The following is a 21,489-nucleotide window of genomic DNA, read 5'->3' as shown; positions in this document are numbered from 1 at the left end:
GTGCCTTCCCAACTCCTCTAACCTCTCTAAAAAAATTTTTTTTAATACATGAAAAAATAAAAAGTAAGATGCCCAAATTTACAAAATTTGTAGACCTCTGTTATTGTGTTACTTTTTTTTTTTCTTAAAGATTTTCTTTTTATTTATTTGACAGAGCACAGTCGGGGGAATGGCAGAGGGAGAGGGAGAAGCAGACTCCCCACTGAGCAGGGACCCCCCCCAATGTGGGGCTCAATCCCAGGACCCTGGGTTCATGACCTGAGCCAAAGACAGATGCTTAACCGACTGAGCCACCCAGGCACCCCTATTGCGTTACTTTTTTGAAAGTGTCTTGGTCCCTTGAAGTGATTCAGGAGTTGAAAGAGTTCAGTGTGATTGGGACTAGGAGGGCCATTAAATTCCCATAAATCCCAGCAGCTGCCTTTTGTCTGATAATGATTAGTATTATTGAGTACTATTTTGATGTCTTGTAGGCGGCAGCTAAACCCTAATCATTAGATGGGGAATGGAATAAGTAAGAAGAGAAAGGCCAGTTAGTTTACTCATCTTTATTGGACATAAGCTCCTTAAAGCACTTAATATTTTGAATCTTCATCCTACTGAGGTTTATCTTTTCCATTTTAATACTGTACTTTAAAAAGATTTATGATATCCTTTGTCATCATTTTATATACATTCAGTGGGCAAAATGTTTTGTTTTGGTTTTCCTCCAGAGGAATACATTTTCAGTCTGGTGATAAACCCTAGAAGAAAGACTGCTGCTTTACTTGTGGAAATTTTACCAAAACTGTTAAGGGTTGGAGATAGACACCCACACACACCCTCAGATACACATTTTACACAGACACAATTTATTTGTTCTGTGACAGTTATTTTGTGTCCCTTCTTCTAGATGCACAGATGCAGTCTAGAAGAGTGGATGCGCAGGTGGGGGAAATATTTGTCTGGAGGGGCACAACAAGCTAGTGGCCTTCATAGACGACTGTTCATGGTTCTTCTATTTCCTGAGACATTATGTAGATTAAATTGAAATAAATAAAAGCCTAAGTATTGTAACTATTAATACATATGCAGGTATATATAGACCAAAAAATGTATTTCTGTAAGTAAGAAAACATGGTGGGAAATAGCAATTATAATTATATTACGTTCTTGTGCTGTTTCTGTCTAGATGTGTTTATATCAGTAGTCATATAGTTTGTTAAAGTTTGTTCTGATCTGTAAATGTATCCAGGACAGATTCTGCCAAGAACATAAATTGTGAGAAGGAAACTCAGGATGACACCGAATGGTGATGTGTTAAGTGATCCTCTAACTGTGGACACTTAGAATGAAGAATGGAAAAAACACGGAACCCTGCCTGGGTCTTGGCTGGGCTTAGGAGCACTGTCTCACCCTGGGCCTTTGTTTGTGAAGGGAGAATATGGACTTGATCTCTAGGGTTCCCTTCAGCATTGGGATCGTATGCTTCTCTGGGGTTGCAGTGTTGCGTCAGGCTCCAGCCTGGGGCTCGTGCCCTATGCAAGGCCCCAAGGAGCTGCCTCCTTCTTTTTTCCAAGGAGACAATGTGGATTAGCCCACAGAGCCCTATAAAGCAGTGAGTGTTAGTGCCGTGAGGTGCTTATTCATTGGGGACAGAGCCTAGGTTGTTTGTAGTAACCAGAAGGGCCTTGGGCTGAGGCCAGGACATGTAATTTCTGTGACCAGCTAGTTGTCTATTCAAACAGTTTGCTAGGACTTATCCAAGGACAACGTCATTCTGTCTTTGGAGAAGGAGAATATAGACATAGATCTCTTCCTAAGGAGATACATTTAAGGGCTTGGAATTTAAGGACTCCCATTATCATCTTAGAGCAATTACCAAGAAAATATGTTCTTGCTGAATGTAATTTTATAAATGTTAGCAAGAAATGCCTTTATGTCATAATAGGCTGTGTAAAAATTGACATAGTTTGCATTTAGCTGATTCTTTGCTCTCTCCTGGATGCTAATTATATTACTTTTTATCCCGTGTACGAAAGGTTGATAATATTTACAGACATCTTTTGAAGTAGGTAACCTTTATTTTCTGGGTGAATTAGGAACTAGTATCACCAGAGGAAAAGCTAATCTGCATGATTATTTCTTCTGTCATCCCATTCATATGCGCTAGTTATTTATTTATTTATTTATTTATTTATTTATTTATTTATTTATTTATTTATTTATTATTTTTTAAAGCAGGCTTCATTCCCAGCGTGGGGCTCGAACTCATTACCCTGAGATCAAGAGTCACATGCTCTGCTGACTGAGCCAGCCAGGCACCCTATATACACAATTTAACCATTTGGTTTGATCATAGTCTTAACACTACAAGATTTTTTATAATGATGGCAATCATGATGTAACATGTCTGATGATGGGTAGACTCCTCTGGTCTTCCCTGGGTTCTGACCAGCACTGTCACTCCCATGCAGGATTGAGGTTGTTGGCAGCAACAGTGGGCTCTGGGGAATGGCCAAGAACCTTGAGGGGTGGCAATAAGCTGTGTTTCCATGGATAGCCCTCTAGGGAACCCAGTACTTGCCTGATGTTAATGACCTTATACTGCAGCCTAATTGCTAAAGTTAGAAAAGTGTTTTCAGTAGACATTTGTTGAGTACCTGTCCTCCTAAGCTTTCACGCTCCTGCTGGAACACCGCAGGTAGATATCCAACGGCAGCATAACTCAAACCAGTATCATCTATATCTCAAAATCTCCTTTACCTTCTTCAGCTTCCCTTTCTCTTTTAGTCTGCTGTGGTTAGTGGTGACACCACTCACCCACTCTCTCAAATTTGAACTTGAACTTTTGGAATTACCTATCCTCTTCCTACTCTATGCTTCCTGTATCTGAAGTTAGCAAACCCCGTTTGTGCTGCTTCCAAAAAGGGTTTTTAATCTGTACTGCTTTTGAGTCCCCATGTCATCCTGCCAAACCTAGTTTGTTTCTCCTCTGGACTGTTTCAGCAGTCCTCTTAACTGAAATTTATGTTTCTGACCTCTGTCTTCCTTCCCTTTATCTCCCATGTAGTTATCTTAAAAAAAAAAAAAAAAAGTACTCTCCTGATTAACAACTCATGCCTTTTGTTTGCTGCTGTTGTTTTTGCCTTTTCTTTTTCTTTCTTTCTTTCTTTTTTCTTTTCTTTTTTTTTTTTTTACACTCAACATTATGTTCTGGAAATTTGTCTATGTAATTCATTTAGATTTATTTATTTATTTATATTTTTAAATGCTACGTAGTATGAATACATAAAGTGGGTGTATTATAGACTAATCATTTCTCCATGAGTGGACATTTATGATATTTATATTTCACTGTTACAAAGAATACTGAAGTGGATGTCCTTGAGCCTGTACACATTGAAGCATGTAGATACCAAAAAGTGGAATATGTGGGTCCAAATGAATGTACATTTAAAAAATGTAATAGACACTGACAAATTGCATTACAAAAAGTGCCTATCAATTTATATTCCCACTCTCCATGTTTTTTGTAAGACCATTTTTAATCTGGACCTAGTGTATTTCTGCCAGCCTCCGTTCTTTGACTTGTGTTCACACCTGTGCTTGGTCACGCTTGTACTGCTGGCCACGGTTCAAATGTTCATGGAGTGCTCTCTGTGTGCTGGGGATCTAGCACTGATGACACGGAGAGGTCCCAGTTGTCATCGCTGCTCTTACTACACAGAACATTTTTGCCATTTCTAGACTTTCTTATGCATTTGCAGCTACTTTTCTCTCTTCCTGGTATGACTTTTTTTTTTCTTTTAACTTCTGCCAAGAGAATTTTCTTCAATAGTTCCTTTACCCTTTTAACTGTATCTTCCCTTTCTTCTGTCAGGTTAGAATTAAACAGGCCTCCCTTAGTGGTCTGTCAGCATTTTACTTAAATCCTTTTTTTTAAAGACTTTGAGAGAGAGAGAGAGAGAGAGAGAGAGCGAGCATGAACAGGGGCTGGGGGTGGGGGTGGAGGACAGAGGGAGAGGGATAAAGCAGGCTCCCCACAGAGCAGGGAACCTGATGCGGCACTTGATCCCAGGACCCTAAGGTAATGACCTGAGTCAAAGGCAGACCCTTAACTGAGCCACCCAGGTGTGCACATAGGCACACACACATACACACACACTCCTGCCCTTTCCTATAAGATTGTAAGCTCAGTGAAGGCAAAAACTCGTGATGTTTATCGTAAGGCTCCCCCAGGCTAATGCCTTAACCACTGGTGACGCTTAGTAAACATTGAAGAAGTGAGTGAAGAACAGACTACCATCAGATGAACTTGTTTTGTACTGGCCACTGAGGGGGCTTGAAATGATGACTAAGGTCTGATCAGTGTTCAAGGACTCAACCACGTAGTGCGGAAGATAAAAACAGATGAGTAGGCTGACTGGTGATAGGCTCTGTGTGGTGGCACAAGGAGATACTTAAGGCGAGTTTAATGGGAGAGATGAATTCTCATGAGTGGGGTAGTCGGGTAGATTTTCCGATGAGAGGACTTTTTTCTTCCTTGTGCCAGATACTGTATGATACAGAAAGATAAGATATAATCTGTGGCTCTCAGAGTTTTTTAGTCAAGTTGGGCACGAGAACGGAGATTGGCAGACTGGTGCATGGACCAAATCTGGCCTGCTGCCTGTTTTGGTACAGCCCATCGGCTAAGAATGATATTTTACGTTTTTAAAATTATTTTTATAAAAAGAATATTTTGTGATGTATGAAATTATATGCAGTTCAAATTTTAGCATCTGTAATTCACTTTGGCTGGAACACTGCTGTAGTCATTGATTTCCCATTGTCTGTGGCAGCGTTTGTGCCCTAGCAGCAGAGTTGAGTAGTTGTAACAGAGACTAGCTGGCCTGTAATACCTGGACTGTTTCCTCTCTGGCCTTCTACAGAAACAATCTGCTGACCCCTGAGTTAGAGGATGGGAAAGATTCAAATAAAGTAGAGAAGGAGGAAAAGATGGACTCGTTTGAGTTAAGAGAGCGGGGTGATGAGTACTGTATACTCATGGTGAAGCTTCAGGGCTGAAATGATGAACCAACTGAACCTTCTATTTTATAGACTTGTCAGAAGATCAAAAACCTTGTCAAAGTCCACCTAACTCGCAAGGGGCAGTGCACACCGGGGTGACTGGAGCAGAAGCTTTGAGGACTGTAGAGGATGATAAGATTATTGCTGCTGAGGTGGGGCCAGATCATGAATGGCCTTGCCCTTGAAAAATGAGAGCTGAGGAACAAATGAAGAACAGATTTCCTTCTCTCTGAATATAATGTTTTTCTTTCTTTTTTTTTTTTCCCCCTCTTGTATTTCTAGAAGGCTTTTGAGCCCTACTTTGAGATTTTGGAAGTGTATTCTACAAAGGCCAAGAATTATGTAAATGGACATTGCACCAAGTATGAGCCCTGGCAGCTGATTGCCTGGAGTGTCCTCTGCACCCTGCTGATAGTCTGGGTGTACGATTTTGTCTTCCAGCCAGAGAGTAAGTATACTGCCCCTTTTCCTCTGGACAGGTATAGTGGAGTCTCACCAGCTTTAGAACGTATGGCTGATGGATTGGACTAATAACTTCTTGCCTTCTGGTTTGGTTCTGATTTTTAGAATCTATTTAAATGGGAAGTGGAATAGTTGTCTTCTGACTGTAAAATTATAGTAGGACTCTCTACATAAAGTTATAATACCAACTTTAATGTAACTATTATTACTTCTTGATTTTTCTGTATTTCCAGCTTGCATAAAAACTCCTGAGAAATTCATCATTGTAAGGGTCCACTGGTATTTCAGAGTATAGCTTAAAACCTTTCTCATTTTTCATTTCTTGCCTGGAACATAATTGTATCTCCTGGAGTTCCCCAAGCAGGAATTTATTACTTTCATTTTAGGCCATCCTTTTGATACAGATTATGTGAAATTGGAACAGCACTCATGCAGTGACTGTGTGGATATCTGCTGTGTGCCAAGCACTGTGCTGGGCTCTGGAGATATCTACACAAGTCATCTAGGGTCCCTGTCCTCTTGAAATTGTACTTCTGATGTTGGGGGACAGCATTTTGCACATCCTGGGTAGTGACTCAGAGAGCCAAATTGATGTGGGTGGCAGGGGAGGCCACCTCTCATGGAGTGCAGAGGAAGGTGAGAAGTCTCTTGGTGGTGAGTTTATAAATCCTCCATCCTTCCTAAGGTCCTGTCCACCCTTCCTCCCCTGCCAAACCTCCTTGTGAGTTGTGTTCCCCTGCAAGTTGTGCTTCCTAAGTAAAGGAGGACAGTGGGTGTTTTATAACTCTGCATTCCTTTGCCACCCTTAGTGGAGGGAACTGGAGTTAACTCCCTTGGGATAAAAAACCAGTAACATTGAAGAGAATTGCTTGTCCTTTCTCATTTGTTTAAAATGTCCATAAAATGTCCATGACTGGTTGCTTCCCTGGTAATATCTGTTGGACGGGGCTCTTTACCTGTATTGTTTCTGTTTTTCTTCTCCCCCCAGGAATGTTAACTTAGGAGCCAGATTCAGTTTTATCTCTTTACCCTGCAGATAGGCCCTGAGCTGGTCCAGGAACCGTGCAGTTATGGCACAGTAAACATTGCACTTAATGAAACTGGAAATGAGACCTGATTGCCCTGTGTAAATTTGAGTCTACTCCAGCTGTAAAAATCCTCAGTTCTGCTCCTAGTCCTCATAAGATTTTCCTCATAAACTCTGGTGACTAACCCTTCTGCTGCATCTGCTTCATGGTTTGGAAAGGGACACAACCCATAGCTTTCTGCTTAGGCTTGTCCTTTCCTGGGAAGCCCACTATGTTGTCCTTCCAGGTGAGTCCTCTTACTCCAGAGGACTGTAAGGAATCGTGATAAATAGACTTTTCTTTCTCTTTATTTTTTATTGTGATAAAAATACATGTGCATAAAATTGACTGTTTTATCCCTTTTTTCAGTACATTCACATTGCTACACAGCCATCCCTACCATCCATCTCTAGAACTTTGTCAGCATTGCACACTGCAACTCTGTATCCATTGAATGATAACTCTCCATTAGCCCCTCCCACCAGTGGTTCTTCCATGTACTTTTTCTTTTAAGGTGGTGCATTTGTAAAAACCCACATGGTTACAGATCTTGAGATTTTTATTTCCTTGCTATGATTAATAATAGCTTTAAATATCAACTTCCGTCTTTAATTCTACAGGCCAGGGTGCCTGTGTGCACTTTGCCCACCTGGTAGTAGAAGCACAGCCACCTTAGGCCCTGGTATGTACTTACCTGCTTTTAGTGTCCCAAACAGAATATGCTGGCCTCTGAGTATTCTGTGAGAAAATTACTAGTAGCAGTGTGTGTTATAAGTATGCGCCATGTAAATTGTTGTAAGCCCAACTCTGAGCTATTTAAGACCTTTTTAATAACATTTTTTCTTATTACAAATATAGTACATGTTCATTACAAAAAATTAGGCAATACAGGTAACCCATAAGAACTAAATGAAACTCTTGCTGCCTACAGCCAACCACTATTTACATATATGTATCCTTTTCTATATCTGAAACCAGTCTCAAACCATAAAAAGTGTTTTTGAAGATGAAAATTTTTGAATATCAGCAATTTCCTACAGTTTAACACACATACACACAACACACTTTTTATTTTGTAACTTCTAACTTGAATTTTAGACACAGATCAATATGTCTTCCATGTAGAGATTGGAGATAACTTTGATAGCATTGCTGTTTTTTCACTACCTTTCTCAGAGAGAAGTATTATACTTATCACTCAACAATTGAGTTATTTTTAGCAAATTGCCCAGGAGTCTCAAAGTCTGGGCTAGTGGTAAATTTTGCTGATCTTCAAACTCTGAATACACTTCTATGAGGAGAGGATAATTCTAGAACACAGGATGGACACGGACAGATAAAAACTGGAAGGGGCAGGAAGATGAGGGTGGGAGCATGGGCAGGGGTCAGCAGCTGTCCGCCACGTTATCTCTTCCTTAATTCCAATCTGCGATTATCAGCACATGTCATTACTCCTCAACGTTGATTCAACTGTGGGACTGTTCATAGTTCATGAACAGAAATCAGCATTATGTGGTGGGAGGAGGTGATACACTCTCCCAGTTTCTAGCTGTGGCACTTTGAGCAACACCCTTAAGCTCTCTTGGCCTGTGTCCTAATAGTAAGATGGGTAGAAGTGTCACCCGCCTTACTTAGTCATAGGGTAATACAAGTATCGAGAGGTATCGTTTGTGCGAAAGGAATTGGTAAACTGTAGAGAGCCATATATTGTCCTCACTCTGCATTTCCTATTTTATTACCTCAAAACACTATCAGTAACATTGTAATTTCTTTTCTTTCTGTACCTCTAGGGACTTCTGACTTTTGAGATCATCTTTTTAGTTCATGACCACATGATCTTTTCATTTCTAATTTCTCTATCTCTGATTTTGGATTTTCTTCTTTTTCCCTGTCTTGTTTAATCTTGCAGCTTGTACACTGTCCATTCTGTCCTCCTCCACCTAGCCACATTATTGTACTTCTGAACAAGTGACTCCATTTACTGAGTTTTCAACCTCTTTCTGCCTCATTAGTTAATTACTTCATCTCTTATGAAGTTCTGAATCTTTACAGCTTTAACATTGTTAGAAATGGTCAAATAATAAGGAGCTTGAATATTTAGCACTATGTTATACTCATTTGATGGACTATTATGGTAATATTTAAAACTCTGTTTAGGAAGAAATTTTAACATAGAAAATGCTGTGAAGAGAAGACAGCATTGTACGTACTACAAGATTGTAGCTGTGTGTTTCAGTGTGTGGAACATAGGACTGAAAGGAAATACTCCGAAATTTAAACCAAAAAGTTCTACAAACAAGTGATTTTAATCCCTTTGTCTTCTTACTCAGTCCGGGTCTCAGTCACCTGGTCCTGTCCCAGACATTATGGAGTGTTGACTCTAGGTAGGCACTATGGGTGAGGTGGAAAGGCAGGGTTGGAGCCCAAGCAAGAACAACTAATAAAGATGCAAGACATCATGTAATCAGTGCTGACGAGGCACAGTCTCTGCTTGTTGAAGAGTGCTCCACTGGCCAGGGAAGTTAGAATGCCCACATCTTCTAGAAATGTAGTAGAAGATCATAATCATTTCCTGCCTGCGCAGAAGTTAAGTCTAGATTTCTTATAGACTCATTTGAGATAACATAATTCTTGTTGTGCATTTGAGGCAGCATAGAGTCCCAGGGGTCCAGGACTAGGAAAATTAAGACTTCAGTGAAATCCCTGTTGTGACACTGATGTGTTGTGTGGCCTTCTGCAAGTTACTGATGCTTGATTTTTAGTTGCCTCTGGATGGTTGGTGGTGCCTTCTGTATAGAATGTGAATTCATTAAATGTGAATTCATTAAATGTTATGATGGTCTATTTAGATGCCATGTATTTATAATTAGTGCAATAGATAGGATTCCATATTTGTCCTGTGCACTGCCTGACAGAAAGGAGTCTGATTGGTGTCCATGATACTGAAAGCCTTTTGAAGTCCAAAAGATGTTGAAATGTTGTCAGGGTGTGTGTTGAATGAGAGACTAGAGCATAGATCCTGAAGGAAAGCATGGCTTGGTCATTTGTTTTGTGGGAAGGAAGAGAGATGTTGGGCATCTGAAACCTTGGGAAGGTCACCAGCTCTGAAATACATGTCATTTGACCCAGCATTCTGTTTCTGGGAATTCATGCTGTAGGTACATGCTCAGGTGTGTGGTAGATGCTGCAGGGTTATTGATTCACTGCTGTTGGTAATAGGAATTACTAGAAATAACCGAAGCGTCCATCAGGAAGGGGCAGGTTAAATCAGTTATGATATATCCATATAATGGACTACTTGAGAGCTATAAAGATGAATGAGGGGGCACCTGTGTGGCTCAGTCAGTTAAATATCTGCCTTTGGCTCAGGTCATGATCCCAGAGTCAGGATCCAATCCCACATTGGGCTCCTTGCTCAGTGGGGAGTCTGCTTCTTCCTCTCCCTCTGCCCTTCCTCTCACTTGTGCTCCCTGTGTCTCTCAAATAAATAAACTCTTAAAAAATGAATGAGGAAGCCCTGAGCTTTAAGAGAATATGCCTAAGTAGAAAGTCAAGATCTAATATAGTGTTAGAATATGCTACTTTTTATTTAAAAGGTGGGACAAGTAAGTTTATCTTCATTATTGCTTGTATAAACATAAAGAAATTCTAGAAGTGAGTAGTAGTGGTGTTTACCTGAGGGTAGGATGAAAATCTGGGGAATAGATGAGAGAGAAACTTATAACTCTGTGTGTTTGTTAATTAAAAATTTTTTTTCAAAGATTCTATTTATTTTAGACAGCATGAGCAGGGGGAGAAGCAGAGGAGGAGGGAGAGAAAATCTGAAGCAGACTCTGTGCTGAGTGTGGAGTGACATGGGGCTCGATCTCAACCCTGAAATCTTGATCAGAGCCAAACCAGGAATCAGATGCCTAACTGACTGAACCACCCAGGCACACCAATTTTTTAAAATTTTTGAGCCATGTAAATATATTCCTTACTTGACAATTTAAATTTCAAGTTTGCTTGTTTTTTTTTGTTTTGTTTTTATCAGTAAGAAACTACCTTTGCCATTAGAAGGCAGGTGAGATTGCAGAAGGCACATTGAGTAGTTCATACATTATGGTAGTAGCTCATATCCATGGGAATTTATTTGGATAACAGAACTCTTTATTTCTTTTAGGTTTATGGTCTAGGTTTAAAAAGAGATGTTTTAAGCTCATCAGGAAGATGCCTATTATTGGTCGCAAGGTAAGTGGAATCCGTAGATCTTCCTTCCTTATCACCATCCCCATGATCATGACCTCTTTCTTTTTATTAAACTTAGTGCAAATTCCTAAGGGCAAGGGGTGATTTTTGTTCCTCACTTCCCAGGAACATCTGACAGTGTTTGAGGACACTTTTGGTTGTCACAACTGGAGGGGGGTGCTTTTGGCATTTAGTGGATTGAGGATGGGGTGCTACTAAACATCCTACAGGGCCCGGCTAAGAATGATCTGGCTCAAAATGTAGAAAGTGCCAAGATTAAGAAACTCAAACCTATCTCCAACATATTTGACCAAAGAAGAAAGGTGACAGTCTGTTAAGGAAGAAGTTGAGATTAGAAAACCTGATTGAAGTGGCATGATTCTTCAGAGCAACATTTGTCTGCATTGATTCGGGGATTGGGCACTTAATGTGGTTGGCAGACTTTCTCTGTGAAGGACCAGATAGGAAACATTCTAGGCTTTGCAGACCATCCTCTGTCTGTCAGAAGTCTTCATGTCTGCCCCCTGGAGCGGGAAAGCAGCACAGGGCGATAGATAGGTAAAGGGATGAGCCTGGCTGTGTTCCATTGAAATTTCCTTTACAAAACAGGCAGTGGCCAGATTTTGGCTGTAGTTTTAGGATCCCGTGTTTAGAAACACAGCGAGCACTGTTCTCTTGCTCTTTGTACCTGTCTGCAGCATGCTGTGTTCCCTTCACTGTGTCCTCTGTCCCCTCACCCATGCTGAGGACAAGACAGTCACCTCTGTACCCTTCCCATCGGTCCTTTATCACAGATGAAGATAACCAGGGCAGGTCCCATGCAAGCTCTAAGGAAGGTGCAAGAGTCCTGATGTCCTCATCTCCCTCAGTGCCCTGCCTGCCCCTCAGTTGTCCTTCAAGTGTTCTTTCACTTTTGGCTTTCAATTCCCTTTCCCTTTTCCCCTTTCCTGCCCAGACCAGAAGAGATGTCAGTCATCTGTAGCCTTTGATCAAAATCCATTCAGACTCCTGGGCTAACTCTCCCATAACTATGGATTTCTTTTTAGGTTCATTTCCCGTAGGGAAGTAGAAGTAGTTATTGGGTTATAAAAGGGGAATGGGAATAGATAGGCTTTGATTTGACCCTCAATCATCTTAAGCCCTAAAATGGAATCTCCTTGAGTCATTCTAGAGTTAAGGGGTAGGGGGAGGGCAGATGTAGATGGTGGACTGGGTCTCAGAGGATACTAATATTTCCCCTTCTCATGCACTGTATTTTTCTGCTCTTTTTCTTCACACATTTCTCCTTCGGTTTCAGATTTTGAGTCAAATAAATGCCAGGGTTCCAGAACCCATTCTTAAATTTATAAAATAACAGAATTAGAAGGCACTTAGGAACTACATAGCCACCTTTCATTTTTTAGAAGCAGATTTTGAGGCTCAGAGACGAGTTCTTTGTGTTGAGTGAGTGCGTATGTCTCTGTGTCATCTGTTTCCTTACACACACTTACTCAGCACATGGTTAGTGGGCATGCACTTGGCGTCAGGTATGCTCACCGAGTGAGTCCCTGCTCTGTGGAGCTTACATTTCACAGGAAAAACAGAAAATAGATAAGTGAACAAATACGTAAGAATTTCATTTTGCAGAAGTTGCTGTGAAGAAATTAAAATGTGATAGAGGCTCTGAGGCAGGAATTAGGGGAAAGGTACCTGCTGTGCTTTCTAATACGGCTCATTATCATTTGGTGTCTTTTTAATTTTATTGCAGCATCACAGTCTTTGCATGGAAGCTCAGCTTCCATGGTTTGTTCCCATGGCGAGCTCACCATTTGTGCAGCATAGCCCTTCCTGTACAACCTTAAAAATACTTTCATGCCCATCACATGCCTTAGCCCAGCCCTGGGAGTGCGGCCTGTGCTGCCTGCCGCTGCCTGCCTGTTGGACTGTCGCGGGCATGTTTCGCAGGCGTGGCTTGCCCTGCTGTTTCGCTGAGGGCCGCATCTGGGAGGGCCCTCTTATGTTCTCATCCTCCATAGCTAGAGATGGGAAAGTTGAAACGTCTGGGGTCAGACTTTTCACATGGGTCACTGACACCATCTCGCTGTGATGCACACAAATTGTGACCTGTAGCCAACTCTTCCGCACCTACCCCACCGCCCCTGGCACTGCCTGAGCAGGGATCGCAGCCCCTCCTCGGGTCTGTTGTGTTTTTAAACTCTGCTCTGTACCCCCAGCACTCTCCATTACCTGACTTTCATTTTCTGTCTCTGTTGCTAAAAATATGCATCATGAGAATAGCAGTTGTTCTTACTCATACTGCCCAGGGAGACAGGTGACAAGTCCTGCCACCCTTGCCAGTACCACAGAGTACTGTCTAGTGTGTTTTGTTTGCTGTGTGTCCCTGGCCCACAGGGGTAGTTCAGCAACTAGGGAGGGAAGGCACAAGGCCCAGATGCTGCAACAGTGAGGATGAGGGTGAAGTACAAATGGCCAAAGTTGATAAACTGTAGCAGAAACGACCGTCGCTCCCCTTGGCACTTAAAGGTCAAGGAGTATAGGCAGGGGACACCCTGAGGAGGTAGCATGCAGTGTCCCCAGCATCCCCGGGATGTCTCATGCTCGCAGGTGGAGAGTTGTGCAGGGCGTCCACATTCTGGGAGTGCTCTGTGCATGTCTGGTGATGGAGCTTATCACCTGTATCCCTCCTACTGCTGCTTGGCCTGTTTTCTGGTTATGACTCCTGGCTCCACCTGTGTTTCTTTAGCACACCATCTGTGGCTGCCAGGACAGGAACAAGGTCCAAATACTGTGCTCAGAGAGGTGCTGACACTTGGTACCTGCAGACCCAGTACAGCAGGGGTGATGTCAGCATGGCAGGGGAAAGGGACGGGGGAAATTGAACACATCTTCGACTTTCAGAGAGAGTGTTGACTTTTCAGACTTCTAAGAGATTGCTGCCCGTGCCAAAAAATAGCTGAGCGGCCAAAATGTCACCCCATCTCTTTAAAGAAAAACTACCAACCGCTCTCTGTAGCACGGGTGTGGCGCCCAGCCTTGAGCACTTGACTTGGAGTCGTACCTAGTTCTTCTGCTCCCTGGTCTGTGTTCTTCCATCTCCTGTTAACTTTTTAATGTTCTTACCTTTGCAGATCCAAGATAAGGTGAACAAGACCAAGGATGATATTAGCAAGAACATGTCATTCCTGAAAGTGGACAAAGAGTATGTGAAAGCTCTGCCCTCTCAAGGTCTGAGTGCATCTGCAGTTCTGGAGAAGCTCAAGGAATACAGCTCTATGGGTATGATTCTAGGCAAACACAGGCTACTTGCTCTCTTGATGTGGCTGGTTTGGTCATCGTTGAATGTTGGTAGGTTAAGAATGCTTCATCCATGGAACTTCTATATTCATCCTCTTTCAGAGACTGAATTTCTTAATATAAAAATCATATTTAAGTCAGAATTTTATTAGTGTTTTTTTGTGTCATAAACACACACATGTACACACACATACATATGCATGAACACTTAAGGGAAGGTAAATATACCAGCCAGCTTAATGTTTAAGAGTGTAGCCCTGGCTGGCTCAGTCGGAGGAACATGTGACTCTTGATCTCAGGGTTGTAAATTCAGGTCCTACATTGGGTATGGAGATTACTTAAAAATAAAAAAATAAATCTTTTATTATTTTTATTTTTATTTTTGTTTTTTTATTTTTATTTTTATTTTTTTAAGATTCCACCCATTTATTCATGAGAGACACTGAGAGAGAGACGGACAGAGACACAGGCAGAGGGAGAAGCAGGCTCCATGCAGGGAGCCTGACGTGGGACTCGGTCTCGGGACTCCAGGATCACGCCCTGGGCCAAAGGCGATGCTAAACCACTGAGCCACCCAGGCTGCCCCCAAAAATAAATCTTTAAAAAAGAATGTAGCCCATGGAATCAGACTGGATTCACATCCTGGTTGCACCACTTAAAGTGTGACCTTGGGGTGAATTACTTAAGCTATGTCTCCGTTTCTGTCTTTCTACGATGGGGGGCGGGGATAATGATATAACTTAATTGAAAAGATTACAGAGATTAAATTAGGTCGTACATATAAATGTATAATACCTGGCATATAGTAAGTGCTCGGATAAGTGCTGACTATTTAGAAAAACACAGGTTTGTTACAGATTAAAATCATATTGCAAATACTTTTAGGAAATAGGCTTTTTAGTTTGTCATAATTTTAGATTTATAGAGAATTTGTAGACAATTTATGGCTTCTCCTGATGTTAACATCTAAAGTGATGATGATGCATTTGTTGAAACAGTAGTTGACTAAACTACAAATTCTATTCCTATTTCACCAGTTTTTCCACTACTGTCCTTTTTTCTGTTCCAGGCTTCAGTCCAGGATACCACATTGCATTTCAACAAATACACTTAAAAATTTCTAATTGATGAGTGTTGAGATTTTGACATTGGATGGTATAAAATTAGCTGCAGTCCAGGATTTTGGGGGATATAAAGCAGGGATCAGCCCTCTGAGACTTGGATGTTAAAGATTTCCATGATTGTGAGGGCACGTTGCCACCACCTTTTCCTCTCCTTTTTCAAGTCATTGTCAATAGCACCAGTAAAAGAACAGGAAATGAAACCATGTATTCTATTTTTTGAGAGGCTGGGGGCCTCTTGTCCGAAGAAATGCCTGTTACAGTTCAGTGTCCTCTAAGGAAAGAAAGTCCTACTGGAAAAAAAAAAAAAATAAATAAATAAAAAAAAGAAAGTCCTACTGGCCGCAAGCCAGACCTTGGCAGATTGCTGGAGGATGAGGGGCCTGTCTGGATGTTCACTACTCAGTCCTCTGCTCTCTTGTTGGAGCTGAAGATCTTGCCTTTGTAGAGCCCGTGGCCACAGTTTCCTGTTAATGTATCTGTAATAGCTTTGTCACTGCCCACTCTCAGGAGGGTACAGCCATGTTGTGGCAAAAGGACGTGAGATACCTGATCAGCAGATGTGTTGCTGCAACATAGACTGTCTTTGGAGAAGCACCTCAGATAGGAAATTGTGGTTGGTTTCTAGGGTCCTGTGTGGGGGCAGGTCCGCTGAAACCAGGGTGCTGATGGTACTTACATCATTGTGGTTTGGTCAGGGATTCAGTTCCCTGGCTCCAACTCTGATGATAGTGTACTGAAATTTCACACTTGGCCTTGCTCTTCCCTGCCAACTCTGCTCATAACAGTTCACACACTTCCTTTGACTAGAAAGGAAAGGGAGAAGAAGGAAGCTGTTGCAAAAAAAAAAAAAAAAAAATCAAGTTAGCTCTACAGAGACCAGAAAATGAGTATAGGTAAAGGAACAATTTTCTACTGGTAGAAGGCAGTTAGGGATGATGACATCCCCAGTTGGGGATGATGACAACATCATTATTGAATTTTATTATACCTGGATGCTGTTAATATCTTTTTACACTGTTGTTGATAGTAATAGAAGATCTTTCATCTTTATTTTGCTATGGTAGGTCTTTATTGGAATTCTTTTTTTTAATTTAATATAAAAAGACCTTTGGGTTTCCACTCGATTTTTTTTCTTTTGTACCCAGAAGTGTTTCCTCGTACTTTGGGAAGTTCCTGCTTACTGACTCAATGGTCTTAACTTTCTCTACAGACATCTTCTGGCAGGAAGGCAAAGCGTCTGGAGCAGTATACAGCGGGGCGGAGGAGCTCACTGAACTCCTCGTGAAGGTGAGTGCCAGCACTCCAAGGGAGTGTATGTGGTCTCTGACATTTATGCTGCCTCATTTTTTTCTCCTCACATTTGTAATTAAAAAAATTACTTAAGGGAAGTTTACTGTGAAAAAGAAGTTTAGAAAGTTTTTCTTTACCTACATGTAGATAAATATGTAGAGACATCTGTGGTCCGTAAAAAAGTACAATATTACTTATGTTTCAGACTTTATAGGTGCTCTGGGTATAAGGCAGATAACTAGGGAAGGTAGTCAGTCCCCCATCATTTGAGGCTTTTTTTTTTTTTTTCATTTGAGGTTATTAATGACAAGACATACTTTGTTTGATGAGAAGAGATGAGGAACAGATCCTTGGTCATCATTTCCTGTACTACCCGAGTCTCAGGTCAAATGATCTGAGAATGAGCAGTTGGCTCACTTACAATTGAAATAATTCTTGTGTTTTGTTGGCTTTATTTTATTATTATTATTTTTTGTTGTTGTTGACTTTAGAGTTGCCTATAGCTTCTTCCTTTGCTAATCAAATTTATTTCTTAAACCCCACTTTGTCATATAAAATTGGCACTAGACTTACAGTCTCCAAGGTCTCTGTGTAACTATAAAACTGCTCATACCTTATTAATGTTACAGGTTTGGCTCAGCTATATCTTCATATAATGCTCTGATCATACTTTGCTGCTTAAAAATCTTTCAGTGGCTTCCCACTGTCTACAGGATAAAACCCACGCTGCTTACCTAGCACAAGATGCAAGCTCCATCATGAGCCAGCTCCCACCTGTGTTTTTCAACCACCTCTGTTACTTTCCCATGTAAACACTTCCACCTTTTCTCTTCACTGAGTGTACCTCTCTCTTGCCACGTTTTTCCCCCTCCTTCATTCCAGATCTTCTAAATGACAAATTCTTATTGCTCTCTCAACGTTTAGCTGTGCAGACATCTCAGAGCACTTGGGTGTTTGTTCAGTTGTGTACTTCTGATATCTCACTTAGAACAATAGCTGCTTTGTGCCAGATGCTCCCCTAAGGGCTTTGCATGCCTTCTGTTATTTACTTAGGGCTAGAACCCTGTCAGGTAAGTACCCTGATTATCCTTTGAGCACACGAGGACACTGAACCTCAGAGAGGTTATTTGACCTGAGATTACACAGTGAGAAGTAATAGTCAAAGCTAAGTTTGGAAACTGGGTCCATTGGTGTTTTTGTATGTGCTTGTAACCACATTTATACTTCCTCTCTTACCACACTGTAAAATAACTTATTTGTGTGTCCTTCTCCACTGTAATTTGATCTTCTTTACAGTGGGAACCATATCTTACCATTTCTCCGGTTTCTAGTGTTGTGCCTGATACCTAGAAACTTTTGTCTCATGCATGATTATTTGTCCCTACTATGTATTCATCCTACTTCGTATCTGCTTGCATTTCATTGCAGGCTTATGGAGATTTTGCCTGGAGCAATCCATTGCACCCAGATATCTTCCCAGGACTGCGCAAGATTGAGGCAGAGATCGTGAGGATAGCTTGTTCCCTGTTTAATGGGGGGCCAGACTCCTGTGGGTGTGTAAGTATATGCAGGTGGCCTCCAATAACCTCATGTCTTTATCTTAAAATAGAAGAGTTTGTTGAAAACAATTTGTTATACAAGTAATATGTGATTATTGCTAGGAAGGTTTAGATTAAGAGAATATAAAAATGTTAACTGTTGTCATTTTTAAGTTATTTTATTTTTTAAGATTTTCTTTATTTATTTGAAAGAAGGAGCATGAGCTGGGAGGGAGAGGGAGGAGCAGAGGGAGAAGGAGAAGTAGACTCCCCACTGAGCAGGGAGCCTGATGCTGGGCTCCATCCCAGGATTCTGAGATCATGACCTGAGCTGAAGGCAGTCGCTTAACCAACTGAGCCACACAAGTGCCACCTTTTGTCATTTTTAGAGCATCAATATTTGACCGTATATTTTTTAAGATCTTTTTTCTTGTCAGTTTTGTATTTTGAAAAACTTTCAACATGAAGTTGCTAGAATACAGAACACCCTGGATTCAGTAACTGTAAATATTCTGTACATCTACTGTGTCTGCTCCTTTCTTTCTCCCCCTCCCTCTTTGATGCATCCAGTAGACTTAGAGTATGTAGGTATTCTCCTGTGCCATAGACCATAGACTCTGAGCTTTTATTTTATTTTATTTTTTTTTTTTTTAAAGTTAGATATTTATTTATTTATTTTTATTTATTTACGATAGTCATACAGAGAGAGAGAGAGAGAGAGGCAGAGACACAGGCAGAGGGAGAAGCAGGCTCCATGCACCGGGAGCCTGACGTGGGATTCGATCCCGGGTCTCCAGGATCGCGCCCCGGGCCAAAGGCAGGCGCCAAACCGCTGCGCCACCCAGGGATCCCGACTCTGAGCTTTTAAGAGACCATCAGTTAAGCAATCCCAGAACAGTTTGGTCTCATCTAGTGAAGTTGAAGTTATATGTATCTCATGACCCTGAAATTTCACTACTCAGGGTATACCCTCGAAAAACTGGTGTGTGTGTGTATTAGGATAGATGGATATTCATAGCAGCATTGCCCATGATGTTGAAAACTGGAAGTAATTCAAATGTCAGTCAACAGTGAGGTGGAAAATTCCAGAATATTCCACGTGCTTCAATCCATTGTAGCTGCTACTCTGTTGCTCAAATTAGCACATTTTAACCAGTGGGAGCCTCTTAATTTTGGTGCCTGGGTCCTTTTGTATGATTCAAGTAGTCTTTGAAAGCTTTCTTTCTTTCTTTCTTTTTTTTTTTTTGACAAGATATTTTTATTTTATGAAATATTCCAGGTTTACCTTATGCATTTTCAGATCCCAATTCAGCCATTTGTCCAAAGAGCCCTGTTTCCTTTAGAACTATGTAAAATACTTACATGGATCCTAAGTCAAATTTAAAGAACAAGACTTATAAAAAATCAACTAGAATAAAATCTAGAGAGACAAGCAACACAAAAGAGGTTGAGAGACTTGAGGGCTAGAGTGGAAAGGGCTAACACCTATCTGGTTGATGTTTAATTAGCTATTAAGACAGCTGGTGTGGGGATCCCTGGGGTGCTCAGTGGTTTAACGCCTGCCTTTGGCCCAGGGCGTGATCCTGGAGTCCCGGGATCAAGTCCTACCTCAGGTTCCCTGCATGGAGCCTGCTTCTCCCTCTGTCTGTGTCTCTGCCTCTCTCTCTCTGTCTCTCATGAATAAATAAATAAAATCTTTAAAAAAAAGAAAAAAAGCTGGTATTCTCAGTAGCAGTGGCATCCAGAGCATTTGTGGGTAGAGGAAAGATGGGCTGTGAGGTGATCATTATTGGAGCTGAGAGATAAGTACAGGGGTTTCATGGATTCCCTCTTTAGCTTTGTCACCTCTGTACTTCAGTTTTCCATCGGGTTTTTAAATTTTATTTACTGTATTCTTCATTTTTGAGAATTTTGTTTTAATCTGCATAGTGGTTCTTTTTTTTTTAGACTAGGCTTTTGCTCAAGTTATTATTTTATTATTATGAATAATAATAATATTATTATTAAAGTAAGGTTTATGCCTAACATGGGGCTTATGGACTGAGCCAGCCAGGTGTCACTGCATGGTGGTTCATTGTTCCTTTCTTTGGCTTATGTTTTGCTTATTTAAATATATTGGATGTAATTATTTTATATTCTGTGTCTGATAATTCCATTACTCATGAGCCTTGTGTGTCTGTATCTGCTGGTTTCTCTCCTGTTGTCTCGTGTCCTTATATTTGACTTTTTTAAAATTTTTTTTACTGTGAGCCACTTATCTTCCTGGGACTTGTCTTTGAGGCCAAGATGGAAGTTAAGTTCTTGCAGAGAAGATGTTAATGACTTCTGCCAGTTGCCAAAGACTTGCTGGGAGGTGCTGTCACGCTGGAACCTATTTGAGTCTGATGCTCAGCTTGCTGTTTCTCGTACTACAGAGGTAGTAGGAGTTCAGCGCAGACCTGTGTGAAAGCTGTCTTGTGATCTATTCTTGAGAGATTCTTATTTTTCTTTATCTGAACATCTGGATTGAGAAAGCAGTTTTTCTTGCTGTCTTCTTCTACACCAGTAGTTTATTTCTTGTTCCCCTGAGAATAGGGTGTAGATCCCAAGTTCTCCAGCTGTCTCCTATTAGACTCCTTACCTTAGGAAGACCCTAAATTTACCTCCTGTTCATTTGTCACAATGGGAGTTGGTATTCCCTAGAGGTTGGCAGCAACCCTCAAAGTTGAAACCAGCTTTGGCTCTCAATTATATGGTAAGATTCTTGATTTAGCTTTGTTTGGGTTCAGTATATTCCTTTAGTTCACTCAGTGGTAGATGTAAAAAAAAAAAAATGTTTTATGAGGCTTTTTAGTTGTTTCCCATGGGAGGGCAGGCTGCCCAAGCTGTATAATCTATATTGCTGGAAATAGGAGTTCTGTGATTTTTTTTTTTCCATGTGACCTTTGTCCACTTTATTCTTCTTTCCTTCTGGATCTTCTCTTCCTCACTTTTTTCCTAGGCTACTCAGCTATTCTTAGAGAATATGATTTCACAGATTTGCAACCATGCCCGTCCTTCTTTGAACACCGTTTGGTTTTCAGTGTCTAGCCAGATGGACACAGCTCTCCAGGTATGGAGTGGCAGTCCCCTTTCAGTTTTTTTAATATGGGTTCGTTAAACTTTTTTTAAAAAAGATTTTATTTATTTATTCATGAGAGACACAGAGAAAGAGGCAGAGACACAGGCAGAGGGAGAAGCAGGCTGCCTGCCTAATGTGGGACTCAATCCCAGGACCCCGGGATCATGACTTGAGCTGAAGGCAGACACTCAACCACTGAGCCACCCAGTTGCCCTTGGATTCACTAAACTTGCCTGAAACCTTTCCTCTAAGTCCTGATCTTTATTCTTGGCAGTGTTTATTCTGTTCCTTGTGTCCTTACTAATCCTGTGTTAGGGTCATTGGGTACTCTGTTT

At 41.1% G+C, this 21,489-nt stretch overlaps 1 protein-coding gene across 4 annotated transcripts in view; it reads left to right on the top strand.

Moving 5' to 3' along the window:
• Positions 1-21,489, top strand: part of SGPL1 (sphingosine-1-phosphate lyase 1) — a 60,001-nt gene that overhangs the window by 23,663 nt on the left and 14,849 nt on the right. For all 4 annotated transcript variants that reach the window (XM_055325344.1, XM_055325343.1, XM_055325340.1 and 1 more), the window contains exons 3-7: positions 5,335-5,500; positions 10,744-10,811; positions 13,937-14,084; positions 16,437-16,513; positions 17,945-18,073. In XM_055325344.1, the coding sequence (XP_055181319.1) occupies positions 5,335-5,500; positions 10,744-10,811; positions 13,937-14,084; positions 16,437-16,513; positions 17,945-18,073 (588 nt within the window). The remainder of the gene's footprint in view (positions 1-5,334; positions 5,501-10,743; positions 10,812-13,936; positions 14,085-16,436; positions 16,514-17,944; positions 18,074-21,489) is intronic.

The sequence above is a fragment of the Nyctereutes procyonoides genome, unplaced genomic scaffold (genome assembly GCF_905146905.1).
Source record: "Nyctereutes procyonoides isolate TBG_1078 unplaced genomic scaffold, NYPRO_anot_genome, whole genome shotgun sequence".
Lineage (NCBI taxonomy): Eukaryota > Metazoa > Chordata > Mammalia > Carnivora > Canidae > Nyctereutes > Nyctereutes procyonoides.
This window is presented reverse-complemented; position numbering and strand designations above follow the sequence as displayed.